This window comes from Trachypithecus francoisi, unplaced genomic scaffold (assembly GCF_009764315.1).
Source record: "Trachypithecus francoisi isolate TF-2019V2 unplaced genomic scaffold, Tfra_2.0 Lachesis_group15, whole genome shotgun sequence".
Classification (NCBI taxonomy): domain Eukaryota; kingdom Metazoa; phylum Chordata; class Mammalia; order Primates; family Cercopithecidae; genus Trachypithecus; species Trachypithecus francoisi.
Genome location: NW_022681460.1, coordinates 16,953,112 through 16,980,692, shown reverse-complemented (window position 1 = coordinate 16,980,692; position 27,581 = coordinate 16,953,112). Strand labels below are relative to the sequence as shown.

General features: G+C 37.3%; 1 protein-coding gene across 4 annotated transcripts in view; it reads left to right on the top strand.

Annotated features, from left to right (window-relative positions):
- ROS1 (ROS proto-oncogene 1, receptor tyrosine kinase) overlaps positions 1-27,581 on the top strand; it is a 151,145-nt gene that overhangs the window by 96,070 nt on the left and 27,494 nt on the right. For 3 of the 4 annotated variants that reach the window (XM_033234394.1, XM_033234393.1, XM_033234396.1), the window contains 10 exons: positions 540-772; positions 861-1,037; positions 4,833-5,001; positions 13,470-13,587; positions 16,453-16,640; positions 18,452-18,535; positions 21,493-21,628; positions 22,852-23,014; positions 24,623-24,687; positions 25,602-25,731. In XM_033234394.1, the coding sequence (XP_033090285.1) occupies positions 540-772; positions 861-1,037; positions 4,833-5,001; positions 13,470-13,587; positions 16,453-16,640; positions 18,452-18,535; positions 21,493-21,628; positions 22,852-23,014; positions 24,623-24,687; positions 25,602-25,731 (1,463 nt within the window). The remainder of the gene's footprint in view (positions 1-539; positions 773-860; positions 1,038-4,832; positions 5,002-13,469; positions 13,588-16,452; positions 16,641-18,451; positions 18,536-21,492; positions 21,629-22,851; positions 23,015-24,622; positions 24,688-25,601; positions 25,732-27,581) is intronic. The other variant, XM_033234395.1, reaches the window with a different exon arrangement.

The following is a 27,581-nucleotide window of genomic DNA, read 5'->3' as shown; positions in this document are numbered from 1 at the left end:
GAAATCAATATTGTTTGACTAAGAAACACATTATTTGGTCTTACCACACAGTGTCACTCTTTTTCCAGATACTCATAGGTTTCTGTACATGTGGTGAGCTATAGAAAAACTAAGCCTTTTTTCTATGTGAATTTTGCTGAGGCCTGAGGTGTAAAGTTATGCAACAGTATTGCCTTAAAGAAAATGGGTCTAAAAAGATTTTCTAAGAGCTGATGAGGTGGTGATTATTATGAGGTGATGACATTTATTTCGGATATCTCTGATGTTATTCAGAAAATTCACCCAAATTGAGTTACTCCCCATTCGCCATATCATTGAGCTGGAGTCAGAGAATGATTTGGTCACTGGGCAGAAATAAGTGGGAGCCCTTTAGGCAGCCTGTTAACCTACCATTGCAGAAGAGGCTGGCTTTCTTTCTGGACATCTGTTATTTATTCTGCTCATACTGTATGATTATTTTTCAACCCAAACTCCATTACTTCTTTCCATCTTTCAGCGCTATTGCAGCATCCTTTATCATTCCTTGCTATTTATTTCAGTACCAGAGGCAGTGCAGCTCATTAGTACAACTGTGCGGTCAGACACCAGCCTCATTATATCTTGGAGAGAATCTCACAAGCCAAATGGACCTAAAGAATCAGTCCGCTATCAGTTGGCAATCTCACACCTGGCCCTAATTCCTGAAACTCCTCTAAGACAAAGTGAATTTCCAAATGGAAGGCTCACTCTCCTTGTTACTAGACTGTCAGGTGGAAATATTTATGTGTTAAAGGTACAGTAAGTATACTAGGCACTCTTTATGGTCATTCTCAAGTGCAAGGCTCTCAAAAGGTTAAGCAGTTGTTCTTTTTTACCAAAAGGTTCTTGCCTGCCACTCTGAGGAAATGTGGTGTACAGAGAGTCATCCTGTCACTGTGGAAATGTTTAACACACCAGAGAAACCTTATTCCTTGGTTCCAGAAAACACTAGTTTGCAATTTAATTGGAAGGCTCCATCGAATGTTAACCTCATCAGATTTTGGGCTGAACTACAAAAGGTAGACTTTTAATGCAAATCTTTATTTTATGATGTAGAATAAATTGGAAAGGCGTTTTTCAAACATCAAGAACATGCTCATGTATAAATAAACAATGTATTTGACAACTTTCATTGATTTATGTTTGGCATGCAGAAGCAGTAAGTTATCCAGACTAATTTCTGGTGGGAAGAATTCTCAGGGAGATTAATTTGCTTTTAAATGACGTTATGTAAAAGGGTATAAGTTATAGTGTACTAATTTTGTAATATTTTACTTAGTTTGGATGTTAGCGTGGTTCTCTGGTTTAAAGCCCATAGTAACTTGGTGTTTTCTATGAAAACAAAATGAAAAAGAACTGAAGAAACAAAAAACCAAAACCTTGTTTAGAAATGTTCTTTTCATCATTTAAGGGCTGTGCAGTAACAAGACAGAAGTAAACCATAAAACCAGCTTATTCTTAAGTAGTTTTGTTGTTGGCTGGCAAACTTTAAATGATTCTTCATCCAAGACTTTTCATGCTTTAACCAATAAGAAACCACCCACTGAATTTTAAGGCATCAATTAACCTGATTAATTCATTGATGGGGAAAGCTTACATTGACTTTTATGGTGATAAACTTAAAATTGATTAAATTTTTTATAATTGCTACTTGTTATTTTAACCATTATGTATTTGCATGTGCATGTTTGTATATTTCTGGGCCTATGTATGTGTACATATTTTTAAAGATTAGTTGGAAGTGTTTTGTTCAGCGGTAACTCAAAAAGCAAATAAGTATAATCATGGCCTCACTACTTCTTAAAAATGCAGTTATTCCCCAGGATGTTTAAAAATTATTATGTAAGATATTTTTGTGATCTTATACTTTATAAATAAAAACTATGAAAACTGTGGGACAACACTGAATATTGGGTTGATAAACTCAAAGGCCATAGTTTAATTGGACTTTTTCCGTTGAGCATGTTTCTGATGATTTGTTGCCTATTTAAAAAATTGCCACCTTATAAAAATGCAGTTAAATTGGAGAAATTGGAGGAGTGCCTTTTAAAATGACATCTATTTTAGTAAACTTAATGCAGTTCAGTCTAAAGTCAAGGATGTAAAGTTCATTTCCAAGATTATCAAAGAAATGAAATGGGAAGAGACTTTAGAGATAATTGACACCCTAGCCCACCCTTTTATTGATCAGAAATAGAGACCTAGACAGAAGCCAGATGTCGCCAGGCAGAGAAAAATCCCAGGGCTGACTTCTCCCTAGGGCAGTCCTGTTAGGGTGTTGTCTGTGGAAGGAATAGGAGTCATTAAGTCATCCATCCCACTCTTTAAAGTTTGGGGAGAAGGACAGCAGACAGAGATCTCCTGGTCCGGTTCTCATGACTTTCATGCAGTGCTTTTTGTTTCTAAACTTCTTTTGTTTTCACACTTGCTCAACACAGGTTCCAGGCAGACCATTGAGAAGATGATGAAGCTGCAAATACAAGTTAGGGTCATTTGTACATGAGTGGCCATCTACAAATACTAACTATGAGTACAGTGAAAGTCTGTGGTTCTGCAACGGTTGATGAGTGCTATCTAGTCAGAAAGTGCTGTCTCTTTTGAATAACTTGAACCTATCTCACAATGACAGGACAGCTGGGAATGATGCTATAACTCCACACTGAAACTCTGAGGAGTGGGCAATAAAAGGGAATATTTGTCTTTTTAATTAGTGATTTTTTAAGAAAGGAAACGGGAAGAAAATGATAAACTTTGTCTCTGTCATTTCTGTCAAAATTTCCTTATCTGAAAAATGAGGGAACTGGAACACAAGGTGAAGTTTCTATCTAGATCAGGGGTGTCCAGTCTTTTGTCTTCCCTGGGCCATACTGAAAGAACTGTCTTGGGCCACATGTAAAATACACTAACATTAACGATAGCTGATGAGCTAAACAAAATTCCCTTAAAAAAATCATAATGTTTAAAGAAAGTTTACGAATTTGGGTTGGGCTACATCCAAAATCGTCCTGGGCCACGTGTGGCCCACAAGCTGAAAGTTGGACAAGCTTGATCTAGATCTTAAATTCTACATAATATAAGCAACTCACAAAAGTGTATAGAAGAAGAACATATTTAAAATGGGGAGGAAACAAGTAATTTTCTTTGGTAATTTTTTCGTGAAAGCCCATTAAAATTGTATTTCTCTCAGCTGTTCAGGCAAATCCCTATCAGAACCACAAGTTTCTGAAGTTCCAAACTCTCAGACATCTTAGCTGATGCTCCCTCTCACTCCCACTCAAATAATTTGAAAATCCCTCTGTGGTAGCCTCCACTCCTGCACTTGTCAGTCTCTGACAAATGGAAAGTCCTGACACCCTTGTGATTTACTGGGATATCCTGTGGCACCTCTCCAAGTTGGTGGTCTGCCCAGACATTCATTGCTGTGGTGATGCCAACACTCTACCGTTTTCCAGCGGTACCCTTGGTCAGACATCTCCTGACACTTCAAGGAGCTCTGAAAATTTCTTGATGGTTTGGAATGTTGGGTCAGCTAGACTATTCACTATAGGTAATTTCTCTACCAGATCATGAAGGAGAGAGAACCAAAAAGAGTTAAGCCATTGTTTTTTTGGCCAGGAATTAATTTCTCTCTCTCTGGGGTTCACAGTAAATATTATGGATTCAATGCACCTGTTTCATTAAGCTATTAAGCTATATGTCTAAGCGGGATTGATACATTTATAAGTTTAGTGCAGGCCATGTTCCTGACATCAGCAGTTCTATTTTTTTAAGTTTTCATTCCTTCCATTCCCTTATTCCCCTTTCTTATTGTACATAGTGGTCTACTGAGTGAAAATGCTATAGAGAATCATTCCTTACTGAATGGAAAACTAATATAAAGTGTCCATTTAATGAAATGGTGTGACCTCGTAAGTGTTAAGTGAAAAAGAAGATATAATTTAAGTGTATTTATGGAAACTGACCTTTTCATGAAACTCTACGAGGGAAAATATATCAAGAACCCTTGACAAAGTGCCATATCTTTTTGTCTTTTCCTATTTGTGTGTTAAGAAATTATCATTTTCAAATCATGATACTAAGGATCCAAATATATAGGTTTTTAAAAAGCAATGTCACAGAGCAAGAAATTTCAGATAGCTATAATTAGAGGCCCAATATCTAAAGTGGAATGAAAACAAGATTTTCTGTATTTAGCTTCTAGCTTTGCTACTTAGTAGCTTCATAATAGTGGGCAAAAATTTTCTTCTTTTGGCTGCGTAGGCTTCCAGTGTATAAAAATAAAGAATTCTGGTTACATGTCTGAAGAGGGTGTTAGGAGGAAAAACAATGTCTTAGTTTGTAAGTCACTGTGGACTTCTTGATCAAAGATTACATATAATCAAAACATGTAAAAATCTTATTGCTGTGAAATTAACAAATCCCTGGGATTTGAAAGTACTGTTGTTCTGATCCATCGTTGTTCCACAGCTGTGGATTTGCATTCTTAGCCATCCGGATTAAATGTAGGTATCTACCCTTTGGGATAACAAGAAGTGGTAGCTCTGAATCTTTCTCAATGATATATAGTCAGAGCTGTATGTCCCACCTTGAGCTTCTCCCATGAACAGTCATGTAAGTCAGTTATATCTTGTCATAAAAAGCAAAATGACTATAGGCAGTGGGGTAATGTTTGGGATCATTCATAAAGAAGTTCTTGTTCTTTAATAGAAAAGAATGCTTAAATTTTAATCACTTGCTATAAGCCTATACATTTTTGTGTTTTGAGAATGTTTTCTTAGAGAAACAAAAATATTAATTGAAACTTCTTTTTCTAGTGGAAATACAATGAGTTTTACTATGTTAAAACTTCATGCAGCCAAGGTCCTGCTTATGTCTGTAATATCACAAATCTACAACCTCATACTTCATATAATGTCAGAGTAGTGGTGGTTTATGAGACGGGAGAAAATAGTACCTCACTTCCAGAAAGCTTTAAGACAAAAGGTAAGTACTAACATACTCAACACTCAGAAACTCTGTGTTTCAGTTCCTTTCTTATCACTTATTTCACTAATCCTAGAGATATATGAAATTGTTCTTTAAAAGCAGTAGATTATTATTTCTAGAACTTGAATGAAGAAATTGAGAAAATGTAGGAGACCTTGCAGGCAGTAATGAAATAATACTGGCTGGGTCTGGCTGGATCCTGAACTGGGCAAAATTATTTCTTCTTTCAGTATCCTTATTTCATGTCTAGCTATGACAATTTTGTGGTGATAACTGTATGAAAATAGTGTTACTGAATGTTCAAAAAATATTTATTGGCTACTATATTTGAGATACTAAAATGAAAAATATATGAAGTTCATTAAAAATTAACTAGTGTTCTGAAAGATATAACTTAACTTTGAGTTGAGCGCTACAAGAATGGAGGGAACAAAGATCTAGAACCAGAAATACCATTTGACCCAGAAATTACATTACTAGGTATATACCCAAAGGAATATACATCATTCTATTATAAATATACATGCACACGTATGTTCACTGTAGTACTATTCACAATAAGGAATCATTTCAAATCAATGCAAATGTCCATCAACATTAGACTGGATGAAGAAAATGTGGTACATATACACCATGGCATACTATGCGGCCATAAAAAGGAATGAGATCATGTCTTTTGCAGGGATATGGATGAAGCTGGAAGCCGTTATCCTCAGCAAACTAACGCAGGAACAGAAAACTAAACACTGCATATTCTCACTTACAAGTGGGAGTTGAAAAATGAGAATACATGGACACAAGGAGGGGAACAGCACACACTGGGACCTGTCAGGGAGAGGGGTAGGGGGAGAGAGAGCGTTAGGAAAAATAGCTAATGCATGTGGGCTTAATACCTAGGTGATGGATTGCTAGGTGTAGTAAACCACCACGGAACATGTTTACCCATGTAACAAAACTTCATGTCCTCCACATGTACCCCAGAACTAAAAATTAAAAATTAAAAAAAAAAGAATGGAGGAAAAATGCTCCAAAACTTATAATAATTTTCTTTATTTTCATTTATCACTTATTTTGTGCCAAGTTGAGACATATTGTTAATCTTATCACTAATTCATGAAATCCATCACTAATAAAAACTTCAAGTGCTCATTTAAAAATATTTAATCATATTAGAATATTTCTGAATATTTCTTTTATAAAAATTTCTTCTTAAAAAATGGGATACATGTGCAGAATGTGCAGGTTTATTACATACGTATACATGTGCCATGGTGGTTTGCTGCACCTATTGACTTGTCCTCTAAGTTCCCTCCCCTCAGCTCCTATCCCTCAACAAGCCCTGGTGTGTGTTGTTCCCCTCTCTGCATCCATCTGTTCTCAATGTTCAACTCCCACTTATGAGTGAGAATATGCGGTGTTTGGTTTTCTGTTCCTGTGTTAGTTTGCTGAAGATGATGGTTTCCAGCTCCATCCACGTCCCTGCAAAGGACATGATCTCATTCCTTCTTATGGCTGCGTAGTATTCCATGGTGTATATATACCACATTTTCTTTATCTGGTTTATCATTGATGTATTGACTTGGTTCCATATCTTTGTTATTGTAAATAGTGCTGCAATAAACATATGTGTGCATTTGTCTTTATAGCACAATGATTTATATTCCTTTGGGTATATACTCAATAATGGGATTACTGGGTCAAGTGGTATTTCTGGTTCTAGATCCTTAAGGAATCGCCATACTGTCTTCCACAATGGTTGAAATAATTTACTTTCCCACCGACAGTGTAAAAGTGTTCCTATTTCTCCACAGCCTTGTCAGCATCTATTGTTTCCTGACTTTTTAATAATTGCCATTCTGACTGGTGTGAGATGGTATCTCATTGTAGTTTTGATTTGCACTCCTCTGATGATCAGTGATGTTGAGCTTTTTTCATATGTTTATTGGCTGTGTAAATGTGTTTTTTGAGAAGTGTCTGTTCATATCTTTTACCGACTTTTTGATGGAGTTGTCTTTTTCTTGTAAATATGTTTAAGTTCCTTGTACATTCTGGATATTAGCCCTTTGTCAGATGGATAGATTGCAAAAACTTTCTCCCATTCTGTAGGTTGTCTGTTCACTCTGATGATAGCTTCTTTTGCTGTACAGAAGCTCTTTAGTTTAGTTAGGTCCTATTTGTTTATTTTGGCTTTTGTTGCAATTGCTTTTGGTGTTTTAGTCATGAAGTCTTTGCCCATGCCTATGTCCTGAATGGTATTGCCTAGGTTTTCTTCTAGGGTTTTTATGGTTTCGGATTTTACATTTAAGTGTTTAATCCATCTTGAGTTAAATTTTGTATAAGATGTAAGGAATGGGCCCAGTTTCAACTTTCTGCATATGGCTAGCCAGTTTTCCCAGCACCATTTACTAAATAGGAGATCCTTTTCTCATTGCTTGTTTTTGTCAGGTTTGTTGAAGATCAGATGGTTGTAGATGTATGGTGTAATTTCTGAGGTTTCTGTTCTGCTCCATTGGTCTATGTATTTGTTTTGGTACCAGTACCATGCTGTTTTGGTTACTGTAGCCTTGTAGTATAGTTTGAAATCAGGTAGCATGATGCCTCCAGCTTTGTTCTTTTTGCTTAGGATTGTCTTGGCTATATGGGGTCTTCTTTGATTCCATGTGAAATTTAGAATAGCTTTGTCTAATTCTGTGTAGAATGTCAGTGGTAGTTAGATGAGAATAGCATTGAATTTATAAATTACTCTGGGCAGAATGGCCATTTTCACAATATTCATTATTCTTGTCCGTGGAGATGGAATGTTTTTCCATCTGTTTGTGTCCTTTCTTATTTCCATGAGCAATAGTTTGTAGTTTTCCTTGAAGAGGTCCTTCACATCCCTTGTTAACTGTATTCCTAGGTATTTTATTCTCTTTGTAGCTATTGTGAATGGGAGTTCATTCATGATTTGGCTCTCTGCTTGCCTATTGTTGGTGTAAAGGAATGCTTGTGATTTTTGCACATAGATTTTTTTATCTTGAGACTTTTCTGAAGTTGCTTATCAGTTCAAGAAGTTTTTGGGCTGAGATAATGAGGTTTTCTAAATACAAAATCATGTCATCTGCAAACGGAGACAACTTGACTTCCTCTCTTCCTATTTGAATACCCCTTTTTTTCCCCAGTTTTAATTTTTTATTCAGTAGACTAAAACATGTTTTTAACAGAATATTATGTCATACAATTTCACTGGACTTTGATTTATTCTGTTTTCATTTCTTTTTATTGTTGTTGTTGTTATTATTATTATTATTATACTTTAAGTTCTAGGGTACATGTGCATAACGTGCAGGTTTGTTACATATGTATACTTGTGCCATGTTGGTGTGCTGCACCCATCAACTCGTCAGCACCCATCAACTCGTCATTTACATCAAGTATAACTCCCAGTGCAATCCCTCCCCCCTCCCCCCTCCCCATGATAGGCCCCGGTGTGTGATGTTCCCCTTCCCGAGTCCAAGTGATCTCATTGTTCAGTTCCCACCTATGAGTGAGAACATGCGGTGTTTGGTTTTCTGTTCTTGTGATAGTTTGCTGAGAATGATGGTTTCCAGTTGCATTCATGTCCCTACAAAAGACACAAACTCATCCTTTCAGGGATGCCCTCTCTCACCACTCCTATTCAACATAGTGTTGGAAGTTCTGGCTAGGGCAATCAGGCAAGAGAAAGAAATAAAGGGTATTCAGTTAGGAAAAGAAGAAGTCAAATTGTCCCTGTTTGCAGATGACATGATTGTATATTTAGAAAACCCCATCGTCTCAGCCCAAAATCTCCTGAATACCCTTTATTTCTTCCTCTTGCCTGATTGCCCTAGCCAGAACTTCCAATACTATGTTGAATAGGAGTGGTGAGAGTGGACATCCTTGCTTTCAAAGGGAATTCTTCCAGGTTTTGCTCATTCAATATGATATTGGCTGTAGGTTTGTCATAAATAGCTCTTATTATTTAGAGATATGTTCCCTCAGTACCTAGTTTATTGAGAGTTTTTAACATAAAGAGGTGTTGATATTGAATTTTATCAAAGGTTTTTTCTGCATCTGTTGAGATAATCATGTAATTTTTGTCTTTGGTTCTGTTTATGTGATGGATTACGTTTACTGATTTGCGTATGTTGAACCAGCCTTGCATCCCAGGGATGAAGCCTACTTGTTCGTGGTGGATATGTTTTTTGATGTGCTGCTGGATTCAGTTTGCCAGTATTTTATTGAGGATTTTTACATCGATGTTCATCAGGTATATTGGCCTAAAGTTTGTTGTTGTTGTTGTTGTGTCTCTTCCCAGTTTTGGTATCAGGATGATACTGGCTTCATAAAATGAATTAGGAAGGAATTCCTCCTTTTGCATTGTTTGGAATAGTTTCAGAAGGAATGGTACCAGCTCCTCTTTGTATTCCTGGTAGAATTCAGCTGTGAATCCATCTGGTCTTGGGCTTTTTTTGGTTGGTAGGCTATTCATTACTTCCTCCATTCCAGAGCTGGCTGCTGGTCTAGTCAGGGATTCAACTTCTTCCTGGTTTAGTCTTGGTGTATGCATCCAGGAATTTATCCATTTCTTCTAGATTTTCTAGTTTATTTGCATAGAGGAGTTTATTGAATTGTCTAGTGGTAGTATGTATTTCTGTGGGGTCAGTGGTGACATCCCCTTTATCATTTCTTATTGTGTATACTTGATTCTTCTCTGTCTTCTTCATTATTAGTCTAGCTAGTGGTCTATCTATTTTGTTATTTATTTTATTTTTTTAAAAAAATGGCTCCTGGATGCATTGATTTTTTTTGGAGGGCTTTTTGTGTCTCTATCTCCTTCAATTCTTCTCTGATCTTAGTTATTTCTTGTCTTCTGCCAGCTTTTGGAATAGTTTGCTCTTGCCTCTCTAGCTCTTTTAATTGTGATGTTAGGGTGGTGATTTTAGATCTTTCTGGCTTTCTAATGTGGGCATTTAGCGCTAATTTTCCTCTTAACACTGCTTTAGTTGTGTCCCAGAGATTCTGGTACATTGTCTCTGTTCTCATTTGTTTCAAAGAACTTATTTATTGCTGCCTTAGTTTCATTATTTACCCAGGAGCCATTCAGGAGCAGGTTGTTCAATTTCCATGAAATTGTGTGGTTTTGAGTGAGTTTCTTAATCCTGGGTTCCAATTTGATTGCACTGTGGTCTGAGAGACTGTTTGTCATGATTTCAGCTCTTTCGCATTTGCTGAGGAGTGTTTTACTTCCAATTACGTGATTGATTTTAGAATAAGTACCATGTGGCATGAGAAGAATGTAGGTTCTGTTGATTTGGGCTAGAAAATTCTGTAGACTTATACTAGGTCCACTTGATCCAGAGCTAAGTTCCAGTCCTGAATATCCTTGTTAATTTTCTGTCTTGTTGATCTGTCTAATACTGGCAGTAGGGTGTTAAAGTTTCCCACTATTATTGTGTGGGAGTCTAAGTCTCTTTGTAGGTCTCTAAGAACTTGTTTTACGAGTCTGGGTGCTCTTTTACTGGGTGCATATATATTCAGAATACTTAGCTCTTCTTGTTGAATTGTTCCCTTTACCATTATATAATGCCCTTCTTTGTCTTTTTTGATCTTTGTTGGTTTAAAGTCTGTTTTGTCAGAGACTAGGATTGCAACCCCTGCTTTTTTTTTTTTTCTTTCCATTTGCTTGGTAAATTTTCCTCAATCCCTTTATTTTGAGCCTGTGTGTGTCTTTGCATGTAACATGGATCTCCTGAATACAACACACCAATGGGCCTTGACTCCTTATCCAATTTGCAAATCTGTATCTTTTAATTGGGGCATTTAGGCCATTTACATTTAAGGTAGGTATTGTTATGTGAGTTTGATCCTGTCACCATGATGCTATTTTGTTATTTTGCATGCTAGTTGGTGCAGTTTCTTTGTAGTGTCATTGATCTTTATACTTTGGTGTGTTTTTGCAATGGCTGGTAACAGTTTTTCCTTTCTATATTTAGTGCTTATTTCAGGAGCTCTTGCAGAGCAGGCCTGGTAGTAACAAAATCCCTCAGCATTTGTTTGTCTGGAAAGGATTTTATTTCTACTTCACTTATGAAGCTTAGTTTGGCTGGATATGAAATTCTGGGTTGAAAATTCTTTTCTTTAAGAATGTTGAATATTTGCCTCTAGTCTCTTCTGGCTTGTAGGGTTTATGTTGAGAGGTCCACTGTTAGTCTGATGGGCTTCCCTTTGTAGGTGACGTGGCCTTTCTCTCTGACTGCCCTTAACAATTTTTACTTGATTTCAGCCTTGGAGAATCTGATGATTATGTGTCTTAGGGTTGATCCTCTCATGGAGTATCTTAATAGTGTTCTCTGTGTTTGCCAAATTTGCATGTTGGCCTGTCTTGCTAGGTTGGGGAAGTTCTCCTGGATAATATCCCGAAGTGTGTTTTCCAGTTTGTTTCCATTTTCCCCATCTCCTTCTGGTACTCCAAGCTACCAAAGGTTCAGTCTTTTTATGAAGTCTCATATTTCTTGTAGGCTTTTTTCATTCTTTTTTCTCTCTTCTTGTCAGCATGTCTTATTTCAATAAGGTGGTCTTCAAAGTCTGGTATCTTTTCTTCCACTTGGTCAGTTCAACTGTTGACACTTGTGTATGCTTCATGAAGTTCTTGTGCTGTGTTTTTCAGCTCCATCAGGCCATTTATGTTCCTCTCTAAACTGGTTATTCTAGTTAGCAATTCCTCCAACTTTTTATCAAGGTTCTTAGCTTCTTCGCGTTAGGTTAGAACATGCTCCTTTAGCTCATCATAGTTTTACAGTTTTTTACTACCCATTTTCTGAAGCCTACTTCTGTCAGTTCATTTACCTGATCCTCCGCCCAGTTCTGCACCCTTGATGGAGACATTGTGGTCATTTGGAGGAGAAGAGGCACTCTGGCCTTTTGAGTTTTCAGCATTTTTTTCGTTGATTCTTTCTCATCTTTGTGAATTTGTCTAGTTGTGGTCTTTGAGGCTGCTGACCCTTGAATGGGTTTTTTTGTGGGGGCCCTTATTGTTGTTGTTGTTGTTGATGCAGTTGTTGTCACTTTCTGCTTGTTTGTTTTTCTTTCAATAGTCAGATCCCTCTTTTGTAGGGCTGCTGCCGTTTTCTGGGGTTCACTTTAGGCCTTATTCAACTGATTTGCTCCCACGCCTGGATATGTAACTCAAGGAGGCTGGAGAGCAGCAAAAATGGGTGTCTGCTCCTTCTTCTGGGACCTCTGACCTCAAGGGGCACCAACCTGATGCCAGTAGGATCGCTCCTGTGTAGAGTGTCCCAACAATCCCTGTTGGAGGGTCTCACCCAGTTGTGTGGCACCAAGAGCAGGACCCGTTTAACGAAGCACTTTGTCCCCTGGTGGAGAGGGTGTGTTTTGCTGCAGGGAAGCCCACTTGTCTGGGCTTCGCAGATTCCTCAGAACTACTAGGAGGAGAGGCTAAGTCTGCTGGTCCGCAGAGACTGCAGCCACCCCTACCCCTAGGGGCTCAGGCCCAGGGAGATCTGGATTCTGTCCCTGAGCCTCTGGCTGGAGTTATTAGAGATCCTGCAGGGAAGCCCCACCCACTGAGGAAGGATGGGTCAGTGTTAGACCTGAGGAGGCACTCTGGCCGCTGACTACCACAGCTGGTGTGTTAGGCTGTGACAACAAGTCTTGGGACCAAGCTGTCCAGCCTCACTGGCTGCAGCAGGGGAAAAGCACAGTCTGGAGCTATAGAAATGGATGCTGCATTTCCCCCATGCTGTATTACTACCCATCTTCTGAAGCCTAGTTCTGTCAGTTCATCCATCTGATCCTCCCAGGGAGATTAGCATGTTAGGCAGCTGGGAGTCCCAGTGCTGGCTGCTGCCCATCCCCCAAGGAGCTGAAAGGGCTTAGACAGCAGGCAGCAGAAGCCTGTGCTGGTCACCTCTCCCCCAGGGAGTTCAGTAGGCTTAAGCAGATTCCAGCTGAGAGGCCATAAGAACCTGCATATTCTAGGGTTGGAATGCTAGGCCCTGGTGGCGTGGGTTTGCAAGTGGGATCTTCCAATCCATGGGTTGCACAGTTCTGTGGAAAAAGCACAGTTTCCCTGGCTGGGTAGCATGCTAACTCACCGCTCCCCTTGGCTGGAGGGTGGGGGTTCCAGCCAAGAACCATGTGGTTCTCAGGTGGGCTCACTGCTCTTCCTTCTCTCTGTGGGTCACGCCAGCCTTCTAGTCAATTTTGATGAGCGAATCTAGGTACCTTGGTTGCCAGTGAAGGATTCACACACTTATTATGGTTTTTTTCAATAGGAACCTCTGAACACAGTTGCTTCTAGTCGGCCATCTTGGCCCTGCCTCTGTGAATATTTCTTTAATGTTATTTATCTTTCCTCTTAATATATTCTACAGGAAGATTTCAATGCAGAAGATTAATACTTCAAATATATCAAATCAATATTTTCTTTTTTTCCCCCAAAGCTGGAGTCCCAAGTAAACCAGGCATTCCCAAATTACTAGAAGGGAATAAAAATTCAATACAGTGGGAGAAAGCTGAAGATAATGGATGTAGAATTATATACTATATCCTTGAGATAAGGTATGTGTGTTTGCAAAGTACTTGTAAATGACAAAGAACTAAGAAGATAAAGTAATAAAAAGTAACACTATTTGTGCAAATGTATTTACATATAAACACAAAGATCTTTAGTTTAAGGACTCACATGCATCATTATGTTCTTTGCTCAATTCCTAGAGGTTGGTCTTGGCATGCTAGTTATAAAACAGATCACATCATTCTCAGAAATCTCTAACTGCTCATTGACACTTTATGGAAATTGTTTGATCATAGGCTCATGCAACCAATATTTACTTAATATCAGTTTTGTTTAAAAAGCTTAGCTGATGTTTAATGTTAAATGATGATGGCATGTAAATTCCTGATGATAATTTGCTTTAGCAAGGTGAATACTCTCTAGTGAGAACTGGTGATGAAGTAGGTATTTTTCATACTGTAAAATTAGGTCAGGTTCTGAAATTGTCTGAAACATAGAGGTCACACAGGATTCTCTATTCATTGTGAAGATTACAGTTTGCAGTGTGTTCCCAGGGACTGAAAACATACCATCGATGAAAACCAGCCACTGATGAACACCCTCAGACCTGGCCAGTACGGGGAGCACGTGAACCATAACTGGCTCGGAAGGACGGATTTCATGCCAACTTGAGGGGAGAATTCCAAATTCCAAAGACACTCCTCTCACAGGACTATGAAACCATCTTTTAAGAAGTTCCAAGGACAAAAGTCACTTCCATAATTATAGTCCTGGCAACTTGATCTTTGATCTATTTTTGCTTCATCTATCTCTGGCATTCCCATAACCTTAAAAAATATTCCTGCTCATACTAGAGAATTCCCTTGGCCCTTATTTCTAATTGAAACCTCCTTGAAGTTTCTGTTACTGCTTTTCATGCAGAGTGAAATACATTCTAACCTGCAGAACTATCTTGGTGGTTTATGACTGTAATGATGTTCATCAATCAGGTCACACATCAGGTTTTTGCTAGGACCTCTTTAGTGTGTTACCCTGAGTAACACCTTAAGTGCTACTAAAATGACTCCATCTAAATACTTTGCATACTCCTTGCTCCAAGTCTCCACTGTCAGGACATGGACCATAAGATGACTGAATCATTGTTGTAACTTCAGTATCTCAAAATAAGCCCTTCAGTCAGGACACTAGTTAGACTCTGTGTACTCGCTGACGGGATAGTGGAAGTGCAAAGTGCATGAACTTGGGAGTTGAACAAGCCTTATTAGTTTCCAAGGTTGCCACAATAAAGGACCACCAACTGGGTGGCTTGAAATAGTAGACAGCTCTAGAGGTTAGAAGTCTGAAACCAAAATATCAGCAGGACTGCTTGTTCTGATGGTTCTAGGGCAGAATCCATCTTTGTCTCTTAGCTTCTGGCATTTGCTGGCAGTCCTTGGTATTCCTTGGCTTGTAGATGCATCACTGTCATCATCACCTCCTGCATCACAAGGTTTTCTATGTGTCCAAATTTCCCTCTTCTTATGCAAGTGCCAGTCATTGGATTAGGGTCCATCGATTACATTTGTCAAGATCTTATTTCCAAATAAGGTCACATTAAAATATTCTGAGTGGGCATGAATTTTGGGAGGACATGACTCAATCCAGTACACAAACCATGTTTAAATCCTTGTTCTTTTCCTTTTTTGAACGTAAGTTTCCTCATCTGTAAAATGGAGATGATAATATCTATCTCACCTCTTTAGGCTGTTGTGGACTCAGTGAATTAAAACAACATTATGTAAAGCCCCAGTACAGTATGTTGTAAATAGAAGGTGCTCAACCAACATCAGAATTCTTCCTTCTTTTCTCAATGGCCATTGTGTAGAGCCACTTCACAAATTCTCAAGGGCCTCTTTCTTTTGGATCAGAATTGTTTGGTTAAACAATGAAATGGCCAGTGCTAAAGGTGAGACTTCGCAAAATTTGTAAAAACACTCTGTCCTAATGCTTTGCTCAGGATGGTCCTTAAAGAGACCCTCAGCTCCCAGGAACAGCTGTGGCCAACTCTGCTGCCCTACGGCTCCCAATGTTCTTACCCCTTTCCCTGCCTCTTATGAGGGCCAGCCCTCACTCTGTGTTGGTCTTCACAAGGATGAGTCCATTAGCAGGAGCAGAACCAGATTCTCCCACATATCCCTAAGCTTACTGTGGATTGGCATCAAGCCCTAAAACTATTGCGGTCTGTAAAGTTTCAGACCTGAAATGTTCTTCATTGTTAGAGAAGACATAAATGGAAGAACTTGAACTTGCCTTTGATGATTCTGTGAAAAGTCATTCCAGTTACGTCTTTTGAACCCAGCCCTTGTGCTCTTTCCATGTTTCAAATGAAAAACAATTGGATTGACTTTGAGGTGGAATGTAGGTCAATACAAATAGAAACAACAAGCCTCAGAATCTCAGATATAATGATAATTTTGGTAGCTGAACTGTCACACTTTACTTATCAATTTTGTATTCTGTATTTTATTGAAATATGGCATAAGTAAACTACAAATAATGTAAAAGACTGGAAATTGAGAAAATGGAAACTTCCCAGTTAAAAATCATGTAATAATTTTCTTATAGGTTTGGAATTCTGGAGAAAGTTTCCTCTTACTATTAGTAGGAAAAGGGTACTCAGCTCTCTCTTGACCACTGATTACTCACAGCTTTCTTGGTGGGCTGAGTTAATTGACTCCATGCCTCACTAGGATCACTATAAAAGCATGCTGTTAGCATCTGTGTTGCCAGATTATGGGAGAGGAATGAGGTCAAGGGTAAACTGTGCCAAAGGACATTCTCAGGAGTTCAGTCACTAAGAAGATCTATGAACAACTAGAAATAACAGGTATATTGTCATGTATATTTTCTGTATTTATTATTTTTTGCAGAAAGAGCACTTCAAATTTACAGAACCAGAATTTAAGGTGGAAGATGACATTTAATGGATCCTGCAGTAGCATTTGCACATGGAAGTCCAAAAACCTGAAAGGAGTATTTCAGTTCAGAGTAGTAGCTGCAAATAATCTAGGGTTTGGTGAATATAGTGGAATCAGTGAGAATACTATATTAGTTGGAGGTATGTTACCATGTCTGTCTACTCACTAGCTTATTACTTAAAGGTTCAGTAATAAATATCAGTACATTCTTAACATTAGCAATAGATAACGGTGGCTCTCTCTCTCTCTATATATATATCTTATTATCCAAACCATTAAACGATTCCATTCATGTGATGTGATCTTCCTAAAACATCATTATCATCATGTCATTTTTCTCCCCAATAATAATCAACCACCCTCTTAATTCCTACCACATCAATTCCATGCTCCTAATTAGGCTTCCAAGGCTGTTCACAATCTGTTCTATCCAGCCTTATTATTCTATTCACATTATACCAGCTTTATGACCACTCTCACATTATACATAACAGGCCTAAGACCTTTGTTTCTTCCCCAATATCTACCTCTTCCACTGTGTATTTTATTTTAGTTTATGATATATTGTCTTTCTTATCACATAGGCAGGAAATCTCACTGCCATGTGTGATTCTTCCCTCTACTCAGTCATCAGGTCCTGTTAATTTTACCATCTTGATTTCTCTGTGATGAGTTCTCATCTTCCTCTTTCTACCTTGGCTTTCCTAATTTAAGGTGTCATTTCTTGCCTGTGTCCTTGGCTTATGCGTACTGCTGACAGTTAATCTAGTTGAAGCACAAACTAGATTACTTAACCCCTCTCTGAAATACCCACAATGGCTCTCCATTCACTGCTTTCAGAATCAGCTACAAACTTCTTTGTGGCATGTAAGGTCTTCCGTAATTTATCCTCCAGTCGTGGTTGATCTTTTCCAATATTTATGTTTGTGCTGTAGCCATATCAGACCAGTAAAAAGTTTTTATGTCACTTGGTTTATGGCCCTGTGTTTGCCTCAGCCTATAATACAGGTCCACACCACCTACCCTGTGCCCCTTAGCTGTGATTTCCTATTCTTTATTTTCTGCCAGTTGAAATTCTTCTCATCCTTCAAGACTTAACTTAAATGAACTCATCATAATGCTTACCTGATGCTCCTTAGTCAAATGAATTACTGCATTTTATACACTCACATGCTACATAAAACTTACATTATTCTTATTTATATTACAGTTAGTTATCTAGTTAGTTGTGTACAAAAGTTTGCTACTAAGCTCAGCAAACTTTTTCTGAAAAGAAGCAAATAGTAAATATGTTAGACTTTGCAGGCTACATGTGATCTCTGTAGCATGTTCTTCTTTTCGTCTTTTTCTCTTCTTCTCTTTTTCCTTCTCCTTCTTCTTAAAAATAACACTTTAGAAATGTAAAACTTATTCATAGCTAATAGGGGGTACAAAATCAGGCTGTAGCCAGATTTGGTCCTCATGCCATAGTTTGCCAGACTCTGGCCTATGTGTTTGTTTCCTCTACACAACCGAAACTACCTAAGAGAAATTACCATGTTTGTTCCTCAGTTTAATATCCATGAAATTGAATATGTATGAAGATATTATACAAAATAATAATGTCAACTATTTAGTATACAAAGACTGAGATTTCTTGGTCCTAAATTTATTAAGAAGATATACATACTTCCTCAGTCATTTTAAAGTACAAAATTGAGTGGGTGTATTCCAGTGGTTTGTTGGTAAACTAGCTCCCTGCAAAAAAAGCAAAAACACCTTGATTTTGATTTCACACGGCATAAACACTCTCCGTATGGATGCTTTCAAGCTACCAACTGTTTAACAAACAACTGGCTTGCAAAAATCCAGTAGTAGCTAGCTCTGCTATATTACTCTGTGTGCTTAGGTAGAGCTGGGGCTACTTAGCTTTTATCTATGAATTAATCTCTTTTTCTGATTTTATTATTAGATGATTTTTGGATACCAGAAACAAGTTTCATACTTAGTATTATAGTTGGAATATTTCTGGTTATTACAATCCCACTGACCTTTGGTAAGTATAATAGAATTTTAAAAATAGGCAACAAACTGTTTACTTAACCATATCTGATTGATTTATCTCTTAGTTGATCTAATCTCCCACAGGAAATATTGCCTGATTAAGTTAATAAAATTTACATTGTTACCTTCTACTATATATTTATAACCACTAACTTCTGTGAATTGTTTTCTAATCTAGGCATAACTATTTTATGGAAAATAAATATGTACATTTCATGTTATACTTTAAATAAAACGACTTGCAAGGGCACCAAATTTTAGCTTTCTTTAAAACAGTATTTGTTTCTGATTGGCTGCATACAGATGTTTTGTGGCTTATAGTTTAAAATAAATAAAAGAAAAATAACCCTGGGTACAGAAAAAAGTATAGAATTAATGGGAGGCCACTGACAATCTTTGATTGGGATAGTTTTGGTTTCTAAGCAGACAGGCTGGTTTGGAATGAGTATGGCCTCTGTTGCAGAAGATCCATTTCTGGCTTGTGGGATCCACTCTTGCTTTCAGACATCTGATCTGCTTATTTCAAATCCCTGCTCATTTATAAATGACCAGGAAAGCAGAAAAATTAGGTTAGGTAGATAGAAAGCTATTTTTTTCTAAGAAGATGTACTTTAATGATGATAAAATGCAGTGAAAACCTCAAAAGGAATGGCCAAGTATTGATTGGACTTTTAGAGTTACCATAGTGATCATACATTCTTGTTTATTTCTATTTCAGCACAAATAATAATAGCACTTTCTTTCAGTCCCCAAACTGTTTGAGTTTGGCTTATAAGAGATATGGACCCCTATCTGTTGCTAATATTGAGAGTCCCCAACACAGTGAATCATTAAAAGAAGGGCATGATTCTTACCAGAAAAGAACACTCAAACACATATTAAGAAAGTTGTGACTTATTTGTTACCCCTGTAACAAACAGGGGTAAGTTACAAGGGAAAGTTGATTGAAAAGTCACAAAGTTGAACTCTCAGGATAAAGAAAACCAACATTTTACTGTGTTCTAAATCTTTATTCTTTCTGCAAAGTGATTGGAGTCACAATCTATATGAGAGCACTTTGAAGCTTGATTTCAGATTTTTTTCAAAGATTCCACTCAGATAATATGTGAAACTCCTTCAGTAAACTTGGAAAGCTAAAAATTTCAGCTGACCCTGCCAGGATTTTAACCTGTGGTTCCAGAGAGTCTAAGCATTGCACAGCTGATGTTTGTGCCACTAAGCCAGCCCCTCCAGAATTACGCATATGACTGCAGTATATTTGGCAGTTGGCATATAGGCTTGACTGCTTGTCTGCTTTCCTACTGGGAAGGAGAATTACATGAAGAATCCTTCAGCTGACCTTTGCTTACTTTCTTGTACATCACCATTGTTTAAACCCATAACTCTAGTGGATGAACATGAGATAATTTCAGACAACCTATTGTGCTTCCAAGACATCCTATGGATATCTGACTTTCTCAGGACTTAAAAGGTCTTTATTCTGTTTGAAATTCATGAATTTTTGAGTCTAGCTAAGCTAATTCGGTTCTTTGCTTTTAGCAGCAGTGCATGTGGTTTTACTAGTAAGAGTGTGTGCGTGCATGAGAAAAGGTTGACTCATTAAAATAACAAAAAAGTCACAATTATTTTAAAATTTGTATTGTGCTGAGGGCACTATCAGTTATAAACATAAAATTAAGACAGGTTTTTAAAATGAGTGTTGACAGCCTTTGCTTCTGAGCGGTCGTATCTAATGTCTAACATTAGCCTTCTGCTGGGAGTAGAGGAAAATATAAACCTGTAAAATTCAACTGCTGACGTCAGGAGCTTGCCATTTAATGAGGGAGGTAAGACATGCCTGTGTGGAAAGATAAATAGCAAGATATGTGTTAAATAATAACAAAAGACAATAATAGATGAAATAAACAAGACAGTGCATAGGATAAGCACTCACAGAGAGGCATAATTAGTCTTTCAAGTTCAGATAGGAAAGATTAGTAGAGGTTGCCGAGGTTTCAGAAGGCATCATTGAGGGTGTGGGCTTACATTGGGCCTTTAAAAGTGAAGCATAAAAACGAGGTGGTGAGAACATTTCAAGTTCGAAAAATTAATTTAGCAAAAGGTACTTGTGATCTGTCACCGAGTAGCCCCTCAAATTGAATTTCATGTGAGTAAAACTCTAACTTCTTGAATATAGAAACTACTGTGAAATTAAGTTCAAATTTTAATGATCATCTCTCAAAGCATACTTGCTGTTTTCAACTTCTGAGTCAACAGTCCAGTACAGATGGACAATCTTATTGACATAATTATATTTTAATATTAAAAAGATTATTTTATTATTATAAAACTAATACTCCTTATTATATAAAGAAGAAAATACAAATGATTCTACAAGTAGGGCAGACCACTGCTAACATTTGGTACGCTTCGTTCCAATACTTTTTCTACATATTTGAGTATGTGTATATGAACAACAATGATAAACACTCTTGTACTGTGCAAAAAATAAAAAGAAAAAAAAGAAAAAAAGAAAAATTGCCATTATACTGAAAGCATTTTCTTTTCTACTGAGGAGTATAACCTGGATGTGACTGAACTCAAAAATGAATTTGTTTCACTAATAATTATGTTTATTTTGGTTTATTTTGACTCTATAGGTGATTTTGACAAATAAGTTTTAATATTAAGATACTTTAATTTGTTTATAACAACAGTAAGAAATATATTAAATTTTAAGAAGTGACATTAAAAGTGGTGTAGTATGATTTGTGTACTTTTATATGACTTTTTACCTGGATTGAATTAGTTTTTTAAAAGCTATTTTAAAATCAAATTATGAAAACTTCTATAACTATTCTACTGATAGGGTTCTTACATAAAAACACTTAAAATGCATTGTTAGCATTTCCTAAAGGGAAAAAGAAGCAATATTTTATTTTGTAAATTATGTCATTTTTTCCTTTATAGTCTGGCATAGAAGACTAAAGAATCAAAAAAGTGCCAAGGAGGGGCTGACAGTGCTTTTAAACGAAGACAAAGAGTTGGCTGAGCTGCGAGGTCTGGCAGCTGGAGTAGGCCTGGCTAATGCCTGCTATGCAATACAGTACGTAGCGTGGGCCATCATTATGGAACACGTAGGCAAAGGGTGGGCAACAACGAGAGTACCCATGAATTCTGCATTGCCCAGGACAGTAATGGTTTATACCCATTTTTCTGGCAGAATTATTAAAAACTTCCTCTTCCACTCTCAAATGTGGATGGCAAATTATGTGGTTATAAGAAAAATACACAAAAATACACTATTTTCCAGTGTTTTATCATGTAGCTCAAAAACAAATGAAAGAAAGAGAAAAATATTACATTGAAGAGAATAGATGGTAACGTGGTTGGTTGACCTGGAGGCAGTGTTTGAGAGGAGAGTTTTGAGAGCCTTGTGTACGTGGTCAGCCTTAAGTATCTTACTCCATTTCAGAATTTGTATGATGATTGCCCACAAAACCTTCTTAAAACAGATGAGTTTTGAACTTTTGTTGTCATCATAATTAAGGAAAATATTCAAGTGTCTTATGCAAAGCTTCATTATATTAGGATCTATGCAAAAAGGACTTAAATGATCATAGGCCTTGCTTTCAGAAATTTATAATGCAAGGTGTAAAAGCAAAGGATTTGAAGTAGACACAAAGAGAATCTAAATCAGCTGTTTAGAGGTGACTTTCCTTTGAGCAAATACTGCGCATATCTGCTACTCAAGATTCCCTATTATAAATGGAAAGCATTTTTAACATAGCAGCATTTCCCCCCTTGTAGTATTCCAAGTGAGAAACTTGGCTTTCTAAAAGTTAACCTTATGGTGATGGGGTTGATCTTTTTGATCATAGTAAATTTTGTTTTATATAAGATGTCACATGTATGAAGTAGCTAAAGGAAAAGCTGATAAACCCAGATGCATTGATTACTAATTTGCAGTAGCTTTTTACACAAATTGGCAATCTGAAGAAGTTAATACCTACTAACTTTGACACAACAAGTTACAATACCTACTAACTGACACAACAAGTTACAGTAATTGAGGCAATGCATACACATATACGTTTTTATCAAAATTAAGTTGCCTAGAAGTGGACCATCATGCTCTGTCTGTGTAAAAGGTGGTAGAATAGTAATTAGGAACACAAAGTTCCACATCACCATGTCACATAAAACACACAATGCTGCAAAGCCATGAGATATTTCTTTCTCTCTCAAACACAAATACCAATACCAACACAAACTTGTATACCCTGTATATGTGGAGGGTGGGGAGACAAAAATGTTGCTATTTTACAGCACTCTTCCAACCCAAGAGGAGATTGAAAATCTTCCTGCCTTCCCTCGGGAAAAACTGACTCTGCAGCTCTTGCTGGGAAGTGGAGCCTTTGGAGAAGTGTATGAAGGAACAGCAGTGGACATCTTAGGAGCTGGAAGTGGAGAAATCAAAGTAGCAGTGAAGGTAATGTGAATCTTCCAACTCCTTGACACATTATATCACCATATCTACAAGGATTGACATGGATATAATTATAATAAAAGTTGAGTGCTCTTTGTTGAAAAGAGGATGGGTTGAATGTCGGAGCCTATCCATAGCTATAGAAATCACATTTTTAAAAAACATTTTCTACATAGGAATATTGTTTGTAATCAACAATCTCCAGGATTTGCATTACCTCTTAGGCTACTAATTAGCTAAGACCTATCAGACAATCATTTTTCTTCAACCATGTCATAAGAGAACTGGAGTTGTAAAACACATTCTTAAGGTACTAGACCAAGGGTCAGCAAACCTTTTCTTAACTGGGCAGATAGTAAATATTTTAGGCTTGCTGGCCATACAGACTCTGCCATTGTATTGTCATAGACAATATGTAAATAAATGAGCGTGGCTGTGTACCAATAAAACTTTATTTATGAACACTGAAATTTTAATTTTATATTTTTTCATATGTCATGAAATAGTAGTATTCTTTTGACTTTTTCAACCATTTAAAAATGGAAAAGCCATTTTCAGATCATAGGCTATACAAAAAGAGGTGACAGGCTGGATCTGGCGGCCCACAAGCTATAGTTTGTCAGTCTCTGACTACATGATTATTTATCATGGTATATTTAATATATTTTTAAGGAAGCACTGGATATACTCATATTTTTGTAAAACTTTCTTTTGATAAAGGGAGGATGAATCTTTTATGTATTTGAGCAATATCCTGATCTCTGCTTATTAGAGATTTATTGCTTTGAGAGTTAGCTATACAACTAGAAAAGTTGGCAAAATTCTCTCTGCTTCCAAATGATGTCATTTAAAAGTTCTTTAACTTACTCCCACCTTGACTGTTTTAAACAAATGTTTATTTCTCTCATGTAACAAGATGACTGCTGGCTTCAGGATAGTGTGTCAGGTCAGAGCCAGTATCTCTGAAATATTCTCGGCTGTTGTTCATGCTTGCTGCCTCAGTGTTCCAAGATGGCTGACAAAGAAGCAAGCATCATATCTTCATTTGGACCAGGGAAAGGAGGAAAGATGGTGCCAGATGTACATGTTCAGGAAGACAAACGTCTTCTTCAAAGTTCCCTCCCCGCCTTAGCAGTTTTTCTCTTATATACCATTGACCATCACCGAGTTATGTGACCACCGCAATTTCCAAGGGAGGCTGGAGAATTTCAGAACATAATTTTCATGATTAGCTTTGATCAATTGCTTGGGACTGGGAACTTTGCCTTCAAGAAATAAATTGAAAGCAAGGAGATAAAGAAAACATATTGAGAAAAAAATTTTGAAAATTAAGAAATTAGCCTAAACAACAAAACTTGGTCTCTTAAAATTCTGCCTTTTGAAGGAATGTTGTATAAGCATTAGTAGACCTTTTATTTTGCATATTCTTCTACTAGCAATAACAGGAGGTAACATTTGAAGGGTTTATAGAATACATGCACATGCTCTATCTATGATCTGTTTCCAGCTTTCAGGGTAGATATTACAAAACAAACAACAATCTCCATTAACCCGCTGAGCTCACAGAAATGTCTGCTATACTGATTCCTGACTTGTTTTTATGTTGTACAGACTTTGAAGAAGGGTTCCACTGACCAGGAGAAGATTGAATTCCTGAAGGAGGCACATCTGATGAGGTAGCTCTGAAATAATTTTCTCTTGGTATGGGTAAGAAGTTTTAAGTCTGCTTGACTTATTTTTAACATCCAAAATGACCTGACATAACAGATCATGCCTAAAACAACATGGTTGAAACGTTTGAATGAAACCACATCTGCAGAGCAAGTAGTCTATAGATGCCAATCTTCTGAGCCTGGGTACAGGCACTCCTCAGGCAAAAGGTTCTCCTTTCTTTTATCTTCAGTAAGGAGCATGTTTTGCAAGTGAATTCTGAAGCTGTTTGACTTTTGACACACTTGTATTCATCTAAATATGTGATAATGGTCAAGTATACCCAGTAAGAGAGAGTTCTCTCAAATGCTATAATGTCAGTGAAAATAGCTTTGTCTTAGTAAACTTGTCTCTAAGTTTGAGTTTGTGGTCATAAAAACTGCTCAAGCGCATCTTAATGGGAAAACTTGAGGCAGTGGTTGGTTGAGTCTCAAGCTGTGGGTTCCAATTATTAGATTGGGACTTCCTCGGTTTGATGTCTTGAGAAAACTGTGTAGCCAAACCTGCATTTCTGGGTTGTTTTCCTGAAAGGGAGAGTATATATTTCATACCTGTAATGACCCAAAACACAATGTTTTAAAATATCTTTTCAAGGAGGCTACTAGTCAAAATTACTTTCTTTTCCAAAATATGCTTAATACAAATGTTATTCCTTCTAAAAACCAACCTATGTTATCCATACTCATGGCCACTAGGGGTTGCCATATTACCTCCTTAAGGTAAGCACAAAGACCAGTAGTTGGAAAAGGAAGCGTTAGAGACACTAAATCAGGGGTTTAGAAGGAAACTATTGGTAAAGAATTGCTGTACTCCATAAAGACCCTTGGCTAGGACTCCTGCCTCTGTCATGTCATACAGCCTGTGTCTTTCCACCTTTCAGCAAATTTAATCATCCCAACATTCTGAAACAGCTTGGAGTTTGTCTGCTGAATGAACCCCAGTATATTATCCTGGAACTGATGGAAGGAGGAGACCTTCTTACTTATTTGCGTAAAGCCCGCATGGCAACGGTAGGCAGTTGGGATCTGTAATATTGGTTTCATAATGCAAATGCCCTATAATTCCCCATTAATTTTCTTTAGATTTAATACGCTGCAGTGGTAAAACCTTAGAAGACTTATATGGAAAGAATTATTCTATTTACTTCACGTTAGATTTTGACAATCAGAACTGTGGGCTAACATTCTGGCATTTTCTGCTCATGTGAGCCCGAGCCTGTTTTTAGTATTTAATGGGAGAACATGACCCTCATTGCCAGAATCATGTTTTGCTGGAGCACAGGGATAATGTGGAGTTGGAAAGGCATATCTCTGTACTTAATCTATATGCCTGTCTGTTCCAAATTATATTTCCAGTCTTAATGTCTTTACTGAGTACCAGACTTGAATGTCCCTCTCTAGTTGACTTATCTATTTGGATATTAGTAGGCATCTCAAACGTATTTTGCCCCAAACAGAGCTCTTGATTTCGTACATCCTCTCCTACTCCACCCATCTAGTTTCTTGCTTTCTCTTTCCCTACATACATGCTAACAAGCTCTGCCTGCAAAACACAGCTGCAGTCCTTCTCTTGTATCCTCAGTGCCTGGAGCAGTGCATAGCACATTATGAACCCTGGAAATACTGTGGAATGGCGGACAGGACTGGGGGTGACTACCTGCAGGAACCTACTTTATACCTTAGATGAGAACACGTGAGATAAGACAAGTCACCAAAGTTTAAATCTGGTGGATTAAAAACTTTTTTTATATCAAAATAAACATCATATGGCTGAAAAATTTAAATGTGTGACAAAGCATATAGTGAAAAACAGGAGCCCTGTGCACTGCTTCATTCCTACCTCTCAGGCCTGCACATATCTTCTGGTATTTACCGCCAAGTTCCTAAATAGTCTGCTCATACTGACACGTGTTGATTTTTCAATTTGGGGTAAATTGACTGCCCAGTATGGAAGATGAGGATTTAACTCTCTTAGATTTCCTCATAATATACCTGTCCATCCCCCACCACGCTACACACAGGAAAACTTTGCTTGCCTCATCCCCTGACAGTTATCACAATCTGCAGATAAATCATCCTTCTGGGTTTGCATTATTAGAACTAATTAGTTATTATTATTATTTTTGGAGCTGAATTATCCAAATGTTATTATTGTTTTTTTCCTGAGGCTAGTTTAATAAATATCTCTTGTTTTCATTTTAGTTTTTATATACGTGAACTCCCCAACTGAATGGTAACACTTTTCTCAATATGGTTAACAATATCAGATAATCTGGTACTTAATTTTTTCTTGGACACTTCCTTCCTGGAAGCAGTGTAGATGCTTGTGCTCTAGGCTAGCTACATAGCTGCTGTTGTAGGGGTTTCCTTCATATTAGACCTGAGAATCTTCCTCAACTCTTGTCCATGTGAGGCTTTTTCCTTGTATCTCATGACTTTTTGTTTGTTTTAGAAAAGAGAAAGTGTAGGAAACTATGCATGTGCAGCAAAAATCTGCTTTTTTTTTTTTTAATTTTTGAGAAAATGCCCTTTATTCTTCCCTTATACTTGTTTGATAATTTGGTTGGACTTTTAGGTTGAAAACTCTTTATCTAACAGATAAAGCCACTACATCTTTATTTCCTCACTTCTACAATTGCCAGCAAGAATTCTTATGCCACTCTGATTCCTGAACTTATTATCAGTGGTCTGTTTTCTGCCTCCTCCACTTCAAAAATTTGAGGAAAATTTTACCTGTGGTACTCTTTACTCACAGCACAGTAACAGTTGCTTCGCTAATCATTCCCTTCAGTTTCAGGAATTTTTTTCATTGTCTCTTTGATAATGAAGAGAATTCCTTATTCCCTGTGTTTCTTTGTTCT